This window comes from Pogona vitticeps, chromosome 1 (assembly GCF_051106095.1).
Source record: "Pogona vitticeps strain Pit_001003342236 chromosome 1, PviZW2.1, whole genome shotgun sequence".
NCBI classification, from domain to species: Eukaryota; Metazoa; Chordata; class Lepidosauria; order Squamata; family Agamidae; genus Pogona; species Pogona vitticeps.
In genome coordinates, this window is record NC_135783.1 from 344,919,808 (window position 1) to 344,934,321 (window position 14,514).

The following is a 14,514-nucleotide window of genomic DNA, read 5'->3' on the forward strand; positions in this document are numbered from 1 at the left end:
GAAGAAGCCCTTTGAAAAAGAGACTGCATCAAAACAAAACAAAACAAACGCTCATTCTGAAACTCTTATTATTGTTGCATGAGTGTGCATCAATGATCTTGCACTAGCAGAGGAAATCAACATTCTACAAGGCAATTCTAAAAATGGGACAACCCAAACAAAAATTTAAACAAGTCTGAAACTGGACTTTGGATCAGCACCAAAGCTGGCAAAGATGCAGCAGATAATTTGTTCTTGCTCTGTGACAAATTTGGGGAAGTCTGGGAAAGTTTTCAAGTTATGAATTTTTTAAAGTAAAACTGTTCCCCTGCCCATGTAGAAACAAGTAACCCTAAAATGTCTCCAGGTTTAAAATAGCTCATTTAAATTGAAAAGACCAGTCTTGCTTATCTTCAAAAACAATATCTGGTCCAACCTGCTCTTGTTAATTTAGAAAGAGTTCAGGCTGCAATGGCTGAAGTATTGATTCAAAAAAGAAAAACAGTGGCTTTGTAATAAACTGAGCATGTGTGGAACAGGCTTACCAGCAAGAACATTCCAAAGCAGATATATTGCTGCAAGGCTTTCATCTTCTCTCTCTCTCAGCTTCAGTTCAAGTCCAGATATGAGGATAATACACACTACCCAGAGTTGGAATAAGGATTATATCAAGATGTAAGACAATACCAAAAAGTGCCACGTATAAATGTCAATTCACTGTTAAACCAAGAGTCATATGGTACTTTAAGCAATAATAAATTTCTATTGGCACAAACTTCACAGCCTACATGTTTAGATGCATCATAATGTTAAAAGCTGTTTCATACATATATTAAAAAGATGGAGGAAGGAGTGGGATGGATCACTTGAAAAAAAGGAATGTTTATTTATCAGACACCACTTGTGAAATTTACCTGTCATGTGACCTCATGAAGTCCCAAATCTTTGAAATCCCGTTCTGGAAAACAAAACAAAAAAGCCACAACTAACCATTAGTACAGCACATTAGTTGTATATACTCCCATTTGTATTGGTGCAAATCCTATGATTTGCGTTTGGGCAATTGCTTTTGCACAAAAAGCTAAAATTGCTTTTGAGCAATTGCTAGTGCACAAATGCTAGAATGGTGCCTATGGTCAGAAGTCAAATTCACTTGTCTATCATGTCCTCTAAAACGACAGTGCTTATCGAGCCCCATTCCAGGTACTAGTTATTTGTGTCCCTCCATTCACACAAATGTATTTTAACAGAGTTTCAGAAATGCACAAAAACTGTCACAGATTTCAATAAGGAACCAGGTTGGTGTGTCACCAAAAGGGTGCAGGACAGGCTGAAGACTTATCTTTGAGACCTTATTTGGGGATGGACTGGCTTGTGTGAGGAGGGAGGCGTTCCACATACCTCTACTATTGTGTTTTTTGTTGGAAACTTCTTTGGATACCATGCATTTGGCAGAAAAAGCAGCACACAAATAGAGTTGAAAATGAATGCATGAACTACAATTGTTTAATTTAGAATATCTTGGCAAAGACTATAAAGAGTGAGGAAAGGAATGAATCAATGCCAGATGGGAGAAGGACCGGTGGCTTGCAGAGGGGCACAGGGAGAATTAGAGACAGAAAGAAAGTTTGATGAGGCTCAGAAGCACGCTCTCTTTTCATTTCCTAGCTAGAAGGCCAATAAGAATACAAGAGATGGGCTAGAATCATTTTAAGATTTTACTCCAGAGTAAGTGAAATTGTATAAGTCAAGGAAGCAAACAGCAGCAAATTCACAAAATGAGGTTGTGCGCAGGACTGGCATTTTGCAAATTTATTTAGAAGACATAGCTGTCATAGTCTGTGCTAGTAGATCAGGCCAGAACAAAAGAGGTTTTTTTAAATGACAAAAACACTGTGGCTCCTTAAAAAACTAACTGATATATTTTAATGTAAGCTTTCATGGACAAGTCCACTTGCAGGTAGGGTCTGAGGGAGCAGACATATCCATGAAAGCTCATTAAAAAACAGCAGTTGGTCTTTAAGGTGCCACAAAGTTTTTGTCTTTTTTACGTTTTTTGTTTTGTTTTCACCTCATTTGTTGAGTAAAATTTACCCCCACAACTTAAGCAATTAACTCATTTAAAGTAATTAGGGATGGATAAATCTGTCATTTTTGTTCTACCTTTTTCTAGATTTAAAGATTCTAGAAAAATAAGTAGAGTTGAAGTTCTAGTCAAATAATCTATTTCTACTTCTAATCATTGTATATCAACCTGCTGTGCCTCTGTGGTACCAGAATGAGAAGAACTACCATACTGAGAACAATTCCAGCTCATTCATTAAACATACAGGAATTTTATCCCTACTGCTGCTGGCAATCCTGTTTGCCTCAGCCTCTTACATATTTAGGCATAACACAATGCAAGCAAGAACTTGTAAAAAACCCCGCATCAGCCATATCATTGAGAATAACAGCAAAACAATAAATCCTTCAACAAACCTCTGGTTTATGAACATGACATATTACTTCCATGTTCATCATTTGTGCCTAAACTCCAAGCAGAGGAGGAAAAAATATCAAGGTTTACATAGCAAAGGCCAACTTGAATTACAACATCATCAATGTTAGCAATCAAGATAGTCAACAGAATCCCCTCTTGTGCTTACTATCACTCACAGATGGCAAGCAAGGAAACTCCCAGAACCTGAACCTTAGTTAACCAGCTCTCACCCAAACATAGAACAATTGTTATGACTATTTTTTGGCAAGTCCTCTAGGTATTTATTGCTCAGACACCTCCTCTCTTCTCTCTCCATGACTCCATTCTCTCTCTCTCTCATTCTCTCTTTCCCCTCTGGCTCATCTCCCTCCTCCTACTCTCTCTGGCTCTGTTTTCTCCCCCTCCTCTGTCTTTCCATGTCTCCTACCTCTTTTTCCATGGCTCCTCTCCCCTCTAACATTTCCCTATGAAAAACAAATAACTTTACAGTATGGTAACTAAATGACAAGTAAAAATGAGCTTGAAGAAGGAATCATTTCCATTTCAGGAAGCAGTGGGAGGCATTTGAAAAACAACTACTGGCTTTGCTATGAGTTGCAAAAAATAGTAGCAAAACATGATCACTGTGTGGTGAGAAGGTCTTTTTAAAGACAGAAATTGGAGCTTTAAAAGTACAATAGGACCCCTGTATCCACTGGATCAATAACCACTGATTCACTTAGCCACTAGATGAAAATACCTACTAAAATACTGTATTAAATGAAAATGAACTGTACTTATTAATACAGATGTAAGGTGAAATTATCAGACTGGCCACTAGAGGGAGAAACCATCATTTTGCCTTGCCTGGAACCCTGAGACAGCTTCCCTGCAGAGCAGCATCTGTCTTGTAAAACTCAGAACTGTCAAATTGCCTCCTGGGAGAAATTTTCCACCTCCCACCTTCCGGTAGCCCTATCCTCAAGACTCCTGGGAAAACAAGGAAATGGATCCTTAATTATTTTCAAAGAAGAGAAAGAGGGAGGATTTCAACTTGGCTCTTCTTACTCAAGAGGCCCCATCAAGATAAAAATTACAGGTGAGTGTGTGGGAGTCCTGGGTCCAACAATCTGTTAGCTATAATCCACGCTTTTCACTAACCGCGGCCTGCTCATGGGCTTCCCACAGGCAACTGACTGAGCACTGTGTAAATTGACTTAATGGACCTTGATCTGAATCTGACCCACAAGGACTATTCTTCTGTTCTTGTTTTTGATACACTGATTCTGCTCTTCAGAATGGAGAGGACAATTTATGGTCTTGCAGATGTTCTTGGATTATAACTCCCATCATCCTTCTCTACTTGCTCTGGTGGCTAGGGCTGATGGAAGTTGTGGTTCAAAGGCACAAAAAATGAGCCCTGGCAGCTTTCTTACTTAATAAGTAGCTTCCCATGTTGGAAAAAAGGTTTGTTATTTCACCCATATCATAGGACGCTCAGAAAAAAGTCTTCAGCTGAAATGTATTCTTGGGAATTAAGATCGCAAGAATAAATATCAACAACCGCAGATGATACCACTCTGATGGCAGAAAGTGAGGAGGAATTAAAGAACCTTGTAATGGGGGTGAAAGAAGAGAGTGCAAAAAATGGTCTGAAGCTCAACATAAAAAAACACCTAAGATCATGGTCACTGGTCCCATCACCTCCTGCCCAATAGAAGGGGAAGACATGGAGGCAGTGACAAAATTTACTTTCCTGAGCTCCATGATCACTGCAGATGGAGACAGCAGCCACGAAATTAAAAGACGCCTGCTTCTTGGGAGGAAAGCAATGACAAACCTAGACAGCATCTTAAAAAACAGAGCCCACCTTGCTGACAAAGGTCCACATAGTCAAAGCTATGGTTTTTCCAGTAGCGATGTATGGAAGTGAGAGGTGGACCATAAAGAAGGCTGACCGCCGAAGAACTGATGCTTTTGGATTGTGGTGCTGGAGGAGACTCTTGAGAGTCCCCTGGACTGCAAGGGGAACAAACCTATCAATTTATCTAACCCTCAGTGCTCCCTGGAAGGACAAATCCTGAGGCTGAGGCTCCAATAGTTTGGCCATCTCATGAGAAGATAAGACTCCCTGGAAAAGACTCCAGTGTTGGGAAAATGCGAAGGCAAGAGGAGAAGGGGACAACAGAGGACGAGATGATTGGACAGTGTCACCAAAGCTACCAACATGAATTTGACTCAACTCTGGGAGGCAGTGGAAGACAGGAGGGCCTGGCATGCTCTGGTCCATGGGGTCACGAAGAGTTGGGCACAACTTAAAAACTAAACAACAATAGCACTGTCAAGATAAGTGGGACATATAAGGAGTGGCTTTAGCAGCTCCACTCTCCCAGTGAGTATCCATGGCCAAGTAGGGATGCAACTCCTGGTCTCCAAAGTCCTAGTCTGTCAATTCACAAAATGTCTTCTATGTTTGTGGGTTCTTTGATCTACAATAATTAAGCTGTAAATAAATTAAGAATCTGGTAGTGTACACATGATTCTGTTTCACCCTGTGTGTTGATCTTGATAATGCTTCTAAAGGCATCTTATGCTTATCTATGAATAAGATCCAATTTTACATGGCCAGCTTGCACCTGTCCAAATAAATAAGGCAATAAACAAATGAAACTGTCCAACATCCCATTGTTTGCAGTGGCAGAGACTCAAAGGAGTACCATTTGCTGCCATTGTCCAAAGTAATATAATTTGAACTTGGCTATATGCAATAGAGTTTCTACTGTGCCAAATGCCTGGCACTTTGCTAGCACTCTACTATGAAAGCTGCTAATTATTAATAGCAAGTAAACAGTTACCAATAGTTATACGGCTCTGTGTACTTCACAGCACACTAAATCCAATGTGTTTATGATGATTTTATCAAATAATAGATGAGATCAGGGAACTGATTTATCTTGTTTCTTTTCAACAAACTTTTATACTGGCAGCAAAGAGAACAGGCAAGCAATTGGGAAGTCCACTTTATCTTTTAAGGATTTCTTGTTATGCCTCTACCATAGCCCCAAAAGTGCAACCCCCACCAACAGTGCCACCACTTCTACATCTAGGTGCCTCTACCTCTACCTTGGAGATGTGGTCATGGTAGACAGTGATGGCGATGTTGCTCTTGTTGCTGTTCACAGGGTGGAAAAGATGAAAGAATATTTTATTTCTGTGGGAGAGAGTCAGTAGCCAAAGCCAGCATTGTTAGCCATTTAGCCCTTGTTCTACACAAAACATAGCATCTGTTAGAAGCTGCTGGACTGTTAGACTTTATAAATAAAAGAACAGTCTTATGTATTGTGCACATTGCAATTAGTTATACGTATTTATGCTTCAAAACATGTACTAGTATAACTGATCCACGCTAACTGCCTTATATGCCAGCACAACAGCTTGTGATGAGGAGGTGCCTCCCCCCCAATGCTGCTCAGTCTACAAGTTCCGTCCTTGAGCTATCCATGCATGCCAGTTGTCAAAGAAACTAGGTAAAACAACAAAGACCAGAGGAGCATCCTTTCAATAATAGTCTATTTCCAAGGGCATGTGGAAGCATGTTTACTAATGCCTGCCAAAGTTGAACCAAGGTAGAATAGTAGGTCTACGTAGCAAGAGATCATTATAACTTGAAGGACACAACTGTGAAACCCCTACTACAAAATATTAATAATCAAATAAAAACAGAGAGAAGATCAGAGCAACACTTTACCTATCAGTTAATTAAAAGTAATAAAGATCACATGACAAAAGGTGTTCCTTCTATGCTATTCAGAACTTTATAGCTAAAAGAAATATTTTTTAAAAAACACTGTGCAGGTCCTTTTCCAGAAGTAACATGTCATTACTACCACTACCACCAACCCTACTCTATTTCTGTATCTCAGCTGAGGAGCTATATCTCAGTGGAAGAACATACTGTGCACTTTCTACTCGGGTCCTTGATTAAACCTGTGCTTTTTCCAGTTAATAGGATATCAGGCAGTATGGTTTCAAAAAAATCCTGAGAAAGAGCTGCTGTCAGTATGACAAAAAAATCAATTATCTGAGTCTGCAAAAGGAACACTCAAATTCCTTAGTGAAGACATTCTTCCTCCCTAGGCCATGCTGTACCAATGAACACTTATGTGTTGTTGAAAAAAGAAGTCCAACACATACCCCCAAAAAGAGAGCAAAAGTGGATATTGATTTCTAAAGAAAATCTGTAGATGCACAAATATTGGTATTATGTACAATCTGACTACCACATTTTGGATCTCCTGAAGCTTTTGAACCAGCTTGAAGAGGAGCCCCACATAGAGTGCATTATAGTAATCAATTTTTTCAGACTACCAGTGTGTAAACCAATGTTTTTGGGAAACTGCCATGTAGGAAAGGACACAGTTGGGCAATTAACCAAAGTTGGCAAACCACAGAAAAGACCTGTCTTTCCATGGTAAGTGCAGGACTGCACACCTGCTCTTTAAAAGGGAGGGTAGATCCCACAAGTTTAGGGGAAATACCTCCCCCTGCAGCAACATTATTACAGGGTTAGATTAATCTGCCATCCATTTACAGTGGTGCCTCGCATAACGAGCGCACCGTTTAACGATGAATCCGCATAGCGATCCGTTTTTTGGGATCGCTAATGCGATCGCATTGCAATGTTTTAAGTGCCAAAACATCGCATTGCAATGATCGGTAAGCATTTCGCTTACTGATCTTCGCATTGCGATGTTTTTTTAAACAGCTGATTGGCGGTTCCAAAATGGCCGCCGGGTGTCTAAAATGGCTGCCCGCAGCGTTTTCGCACCCTGCCCTCGCTTACCAAGGGCGCGAAAATGGCGGCCGGATGGGGAATCTTCGCTCAACGGTGAGTTTTCCCCCGACAGGAACGCATTAAATGGAGTTTAATGCGTTCCTATGGGGTTTTCCATTTCGTTTTACGATGTTTCCGGATAGCAACAATTAATCCGGAATGGATTAATCTCACTATGCAGGGCACCACTGTATGTACTAACTGTTAGAGGGCAACCTCAGGTTCTCCTATCCTATCCACTGTCCCCAGCTCTCCTTTCCAAAGGGTCTTGATTTTTAAACTAGATTTGGGTCACAAAGACCTTCAAAGAGCAAACTGTCCTTGACAGCTTTTTAAATAGGTGTGTATCCATAAAGCAGAACACATTATTATTCTATATGCACAATTAGAGCTGTATTATTGAGCAAAAACAACTCTCTCTCTCTCTCTCTCTCTCTCTCTCTCTCTCTCTCTCTCTGTGTGTGTGTGTGTGTGTGCATATGCAACATTCTCCTGCACATGAAACGCCTACCCCTACCCTCATCCTTTTCTTCTTGTCTGCTGCAGTTCTTGTTTCCATCAGGTGAAAATGCCATTTTGTTTATCTATTTTCCATTTTAGCTTAATGGAAATTGATTTCACATCAACAGTGGTTTGCAAGAGAAGACAAACTTCTGTTGGGATTTCACAATCAGATGGAGGCTCTTCCCCCACCCTACTTTGCCATCTGCATTATTAATGGCAGTTACTGTCATGTAGACTCAATAGCTAACATCTCCAGTGACTATGGCAATGCCCCTGCACGCTCTGTACCTCCAGGTCAATTTGAACTCCGTGTGATTCGTTTGCATGCATTTTCATTTGCATGCCTTCACCTCTATATTGTTTTAATTAGCTCAGCTCAGGAGGAATTGTCTTCAGTATCACTCTGAGCGTGGCCGTTGAGTAAATATAAAATAATGAGGAAGAAAAAACAAGACTTTGCCTTCAGTGCCAATCACCACTTAAAGCCACAGGGGATTTTGTAAGGTGGTACAGAGCCAACTCTCCAAGTGATATTGTGTAATTGGAATAATCAACATAAATTGTACATTACAAGACGGAGGCAGCACGTCGGGACTTGTACAACTTTCTGTGTAACAAACAGAAACAATCTCCATTCGGAACACTATTATGAAAAGCACAGTGTTCCCATAACTCCTGATATGGAGTTATAAGATTGCTGTTCTTTCAGGAGACTTTTACCACACTCTTAGTGTAGACAAACAGTATAGTACATGGGGGACAGTGATGTTTTACTCACTATTTGATACATCACATCGTTTCATCTCTCAACCACACGGAGTGCTCCTCAGGATAATTTAAGATATTCTTCATACAGATAATACCCTGATTTTCTTGAAGAAAGAGTGGAACAAAAATGGTGGAATAGCATTTACAAATTTATAGTTATAGTAGGCATCCTTCAGTCTTAAGAGACTATGGTAACATGCTCTGAACAGAGGTACTGTGGCTAAGAAGGCCAATTTGAAAGTGACAATCCCTTCCACACTGAAAACAAATACAGTCTGTTCCCTGTCCAGCTCCCTGATTTTGCTGGTTTCGGGACTGCCTCTTTGCCTCAGCCTGCTGAACAAGTATCTCTTCAAATTGGGAGAGGCCATGCTGCACTGCCTGCCTCCAGGTTGAAAGCTCAGATGTCAAAGTTTCCCATCCCTACTGGGATCTGTCACACAGTTTACACTAAGCTGCCACCAACCATTCCCTTTAAGAAGTCACACAGACCAGGGATGGATTTTTAAACAATAAAAGAATTAGGTTTATTTAAATACACACAGGGAAAAATAAAACAATCAGGTGAATAAATAAAGTAACGTGGCTTACTCTCACTCATACAAGCATACAGTTTGGTTCACCCAGAACCCTTAACTTGAAGCACAGACCCTGAACCTATCAGTTCTGGCTAACCAACAGACACCTGAACCTATCAGGTTGGTACTCTGACACACAGAAGTACCCTGTCTGACACACAGACTCCCACAACAGCTTCTTCTTCCCAGCTGCTGCTTCGTCACACCCCAGTGTCTCTCAGCATCTCATATTTATACAGTACAGCCCCTCCTCCTGATGTCCCGCCTTCCACTCCCCATAGGATGGAACTTTCCCTCCAAACCCATGACAGACAGGTAACATCAGTGCTGTATGTAACACCTCCCCTCTTTATAAGTTGTTTTGTAGGGGGAAAGCTAACGTGCTTTTCACCAAAAAACAACCTGAATAAAATACACAACAACAGTTATACATACCATATTATACTTACTCATACTTACACTCTAAGTTAACCATAGCAATTATGCATTTAAACATTTACCATTAACATTACATCAATTTACCTTTATTCATACAAACCAAATTCAAAAAAACAGGTACATTTAACCTTGTCATCATTATGTACACATAGTCCATGTTCCTTTCGCCGTCTTCATTCTTCAGGTCTTCTTGATAAGGCGTCAGCAACACAGTTCACTGACCCTCTGACCACCTTTACTTCAAAGTCATAGTCCTGTAGGTTTAAAGCCCACCTCATAAGTTTGCTATTGTGGGTTTTCATTGTCTTTAACCATTGCAATGGTGAATGGTCAGTACACAGAATAAAATGTCTTCCCCAGATGTAAGGCTTGGCCTTCTGGATCGCGTAGACTATGGCCAAACACTCCTTCTCCACGGTTGCCAAATGTCTCTCACCTTTTTGAAGTTTCCTACTCAGGTAGGACACTGGATGCTGGTCACCATTCTCATCCTCCTGGCACAGAACTGCTCCTACCCCGCTGTTAGACGCATCGGTGTAGATGATGAACTCCCGGTCGAAGTCTGGAGCCCGCAGGACTGGATAGTTGATTAGCGCCTCCTTCAACCTCTGGAACGCCGCCTCACAGTCGCTGGTCCACGGGATGCGGTCATCAGCCTTCTTCCTCGTCAGATCGGTCAGCGGAGCCGCAATCTCGCTAAACCTCGGGATGAACTTTCTGTAGTAGCCCACCAACCCAAGAAATGATTTGACTTTTTTCTTGGTGTTGGGTCTAGGCCAATCACGAACAGCTTCTATTTTGGCCTCCAGGGGTTTTATCATTCCTCCCCCTACCATGTGACCCAAGTATTTTATTTCTGGGCTACCCAGCTGACACTTGCTGGCCTTTACTGTTAGCCCTGCTGCACTTAACCTCTGCAGCACTAACTCCAGGTGTATCAGGTGATCTTCCCAGGTATTACTGAAGATCCCTATGTCGTCAATGTAGGCCACTGTAAAGTCACTGAGCCCTGCCAAGGTCTGGTCCATCAGCCTTTGGAATGTGGCTGGTGCATTTCTGAGACCAAAGCTCAGGACTCGAAACTCATAGAGACCAAAAGGGCTGCAAAAGGCAGTCTTTTCTTGATCCCTGGGATCAATTCTTAATTGCCAATATCCCTTTACCAGGTCCAATGATGAGATGAACCGACAACCCCCTATGGTTTCAATCAGGTTGTCTAGCCTGGGCATTGGGTAGGCATCAGGAGTGGTTACACGGTTTAATTTCCTGTAATCAACACAAAACCTAATGCTCCCATCAGGCTTGTCCACAAGGACTATCGGAGAGGACCAAGGACTAGAAGAGGTGACGATTATGTTCTCCCTAAGCATCTCGTCCAGCTCCTTCCGCACCTTGTCCCTATAGGGTCCCGTTACTCGGTATGGGGATACTGCCTGCGGGGGTGCATCCCCTGTGTGGATCCGATGCATCACTCCCTTCACTATCCCCGGCTTGTTGGAAAACACCTGTTGATATTTACTAAGCAGCATTTTTAGTTCTTGCTGCTGGTCTTGGGTGAGTGCTGGACTGATCTTTACCTCCTCTGGGTTGTATTTTACTTCCCCTCTACCCTCCCAGAAGGGTAATTCAGCTTCCTCACTCTCAGCTGCTTTTATAGCAAATAGAACCCTCTGTTCCCCTCTGTAGTAGGGTTTTAGGGCATTCACATGAACCACCCTCCTTGCTTGGTTCTCCTCCTGCTCTATTAGGTAGTTCAGGTCTGACATCTTGGAAATGACCCTATATGGTCCTGCCCATTTGAGCTGCAGCTTATTCTCTCTGCAGGGCCTAAGCCAAAGCACTTCCTCCCCTGGGTCAAAGTGCCTCTCTCTAGCTTTGTGGTCATACCATGTTTTCTGTCTGACCTTCTGAGCTTGCAGGTTTTCTGCTGCCAGCTCTAGATTTCTCCTTAGGTCATTCATCAAGGTGTCTATGTAAGTCACAACGTCTTGTGGGTCATCCTGGGTGATCTGCTCCCAATTTTGTTTGATCAAATCAAGGGGCCCTTTCACCCTTCTTCCAAATAAAAGTTCAAATGGACTGAACCCGGTACTGGCTTGTGGCACTGATCGATAAGCAAACAAAAGGGATTGCAGCTTCTGGTCCCAATTGTTTGGATTCTCTGCCAAGTAAGCCCTAATCATGCGCATTAGAGTCCCATTGAACTTCTCAGTTAACCCATTACTTTCCGGATGATAGGCAGTGGTTTCCTTGTGCTTAATTCCACAGATTTGCCATAAGCGTTTCATGAGCTTTGATGTGAACGATGCGCCCAAATCTGTGATTATCTCTGAGGCAAATCCCATCCTGGACATATACCCCACCAAAGCATCGGCCACTGTGTTAGTTTCAATGTTAGTCAAGGGTATGGCTTCAGGATACCTTGTGGCATGGTCCACAATTGTTAGGATGAACCTGTTCCCCCTCTTTGTGGCCTTGGGCAAAGGTCCCACAATATCCACCCCTATGCATTTGAACGGAGTGTCAATCACAGGCAAAGGGCACAACTTTGCTTTGGTCCTGTCACGGTTATTCCCCTGCCTTTGACACACATCACATTGTTTACAGAACTCCCTGATCTGCTTCCCTATGTCAGGCCAGTAGAAATTCTGTGTGATTCTCTGCTGTGTTTTGTTCACTCCTAAGTGCGCAGCAAACATGTCAGAGTGACCCCTTTTTAAGATCATGGGGCGATACTTTTCAGGTACCACCAGCTGACTTCTGATCCCATCTCCCCCTTTTGAGATATTCCTCAGGGTTTCTCTATATAAAATCCCCTTTTTCTCCAGAAATCTCACTGGGGTTTCAGGTGTTAGCTGGGCGTCAGTCACCTGTTCAAAACACTTTTGGAGAGTGGCGTCTGCCTTTTGCTCCTGTCCAAATCTGCTGTCTGTGGTTAAGGTTTCCACCACAGCTTCTGAACTCCCCTCTGCTTCCGTCTCTGGCTCATCATTACCCCCCTGAACTGTCCCCGTGGTGGCTTGTGAGCGTGTAATCACTAGCACCCGTTTCACATGTTCAGCCAGGTCATTTCCCACGAGCACGGCTGCTGGCAGAGTCGATGAAATCGCTAGCCTCCAAACTCCCCTCCAGCCTTGAAAGTTGACAGGTACCTCTGCTACTGGCAGAGAGATTACCTGCCCCTCAATCCCTGCCACCTTCATGCTCTCATTTGGGATTATAAACTCCCGAGGAATAATATCTGGATGGCACAGGGTTACCTGGGAACAAGTGTCCCGCAGCCCCCTATACTGACGGTCAAGTATGCCTACGTCCACCCCGGCTGTCTCAAACAACTGAGAATCTGTTTTTATCAGCAAGCAGCGCTTTACCTCCACAAGAGGACCATTTTCCTCAGCCTGATCAGCAGCGGTAGCTGTTCCAGACTGCGTAGCCATGGCAACAGGCTCCCTCAGTGAGACTGAGCCTTGCTCTTTCTGGACACAGAACACAGCTTTTGGCTTGGTTCCACTAGACTCCTGAGGCACCATTCCTTTTAGCTGCTTTAATTTCTCACAATCTGAGATTAGATGACCCTTTCCCTGACAGAAATAACATTTTCTGGTGTATTTTGATTCTCTCTCATCTTGTTTTGGTTTTCCCTCCAAAATCTGAGGTCTTGGTTTCATGTCTGAGGGCTTCCCTTCACCATGGGCCCCTCCCCCTTGCTGGCTTTTCCCTGGTCCCTGAGAGTACTTGCTGTAGGTTTCTTTGGGTTTACCCACAGATTTCCCCTCACCCAAGGGCTTTCTTATTTGGGAAATAAAATCTGCGATTTCTGCGGCTGCTGCCACAGATTTCGGTTTCCTTTCCCTCACCTGGAATTTCAATTCCCCATGCAGGACTGAATAGAACTGTTCCAGAGCTATCAAGTCTTTAAGCTGCTCATAGGTCTCTATTCCCTCCTGCGATAGCCATTTCTCAAGCAGCCTCACCAATTGGGCCCCCACTTGGGTAAAAGTCTGTTCTGGTTTTTTTGTGAGGGACCTGAATCTTTGTCTCAGCTGCTCTGCATTTATCCCATGTCTGGCAAACACCAGTTTTTTAAACTCTGCAAAATCTTTCATCAGTTCCTCAGGCATCTCGGCATAAACCTCAGCCAGGCTACCACTGATTAAAGACCGCATGATGATCATCTTCTCAGTTTCCCTCACTGAGAAGTCCACAAACGCTCTTTCCACTAAGGAAAAGAACACCTCAGGACAATCTCCCTTGTGGTACACAGGGAATTTCTTTAGGTCAGCCTTAGACAATTGGCCTCCCTCAGAATCCCTATTATTATTATTGTTCTGGTTCATTAGTTCCAGTTTTCTTAATTCAAACGCCATTTTCTCTCTCTCCAATGCCAATTCAAATTGTCTCTGTCTCTCTCTTTCCCTTTCCTCCATCTCAAATTGCCTCATCCTCAGTTCATGCTGTTGGGCTATGAGCAATTTTCTGAGTTCTGGGTTCTGCTCTCCTGTGCTGTCACCCTGCACTGAGCCAAATTCATCCTCAGAACCTTGGTCAATCTGGGGGTCTTTCACTTCACTCATGTCTGCTACTTGGCTTCGAGTCAAGGGCATAATCCCCCCTCAGAACAGGCTGCTTTAAAAAGTCAAGCCTCAAAATAAAACGACCACTTTTTTTCCTTCTTGCCTCAGAACCAGCTCTCCCTAGAGATTGCTGCTGTTCTTCAGCACTAACTTTGTAACAGTATCGAGTCAGAGCCTACCCCCCTCTGCTGGGCCTCTCAGCTGGCAAGCTAGCTCACTGTTACTACGCAGTTTTGCCTCAGCTTTTTCCCGCCAAAACTAGGCTGCCTCAGAGCACCTTAATCTAAGTCTCCCCAGTTGGCACGTTCTTCTACTAGCGCACCTCCCCGTGAGGTACACCTAGAAGATTACCTACGCGCCTCTGATTGTCCCTGACTA

At 43.0% G+C, this 14,514-nt stretch overlaps 2 protein-coding genes across 7 annotated transcripts in view; both read right to left on the reverse strand.

Annotated features, from left to right (window-relative positions):
* Window positions 1-14,514, reverse strand: part of NUDT14 (nudix hydrolase 14) — a 69,525-nt gene that overhangs the window by 34,700 nt on the left and 20,311 nt on the right. For all 5 annotated transcript variants that reach the window (XM_072986764.2, XM_078383585.1, XM_020800770.3 and 2 more), the window contains exon 2: window positions 894-937. In XM_072986764.2, coding sequence (XP_072842865.2) covers window positions 894-900 — 7 coding nt within the window. In that variant the 5' untranslated portion in view covers window positions 901-937. The remainder of the gene's footprint in view (window positions 1-893; window positions 938-14,514) is intronic.
* The window catches only part of LOC144586959 (uncharacterized), a 6,072-nt gene continuing 602 nt past the window's right edge, over window positions 9,045-14,514 (reverse strand). The window contains exons 1-2 of one of the 2 annotated variants that reach the window (XR_013542065.1): window positions 9,232-14,514; window positions 9,045-9,197 (exon numbers count right to left, since the gene is read on the reverse strand). The exon at window positions 9,232-14,514 is cut by the window's right edge and continues 602 nt beyond it. Coding sequence is in view for 1 of the 2 variants with exons in the window: in XM_078386161.1 (XP_078242287.1) it covers window positions 9,736-14,166 (4,431 nt within the window). In the remaining variant the exon portion in view is untranslated. The other variant, XM_078386161.1, reaches the window with a different exon arrangement.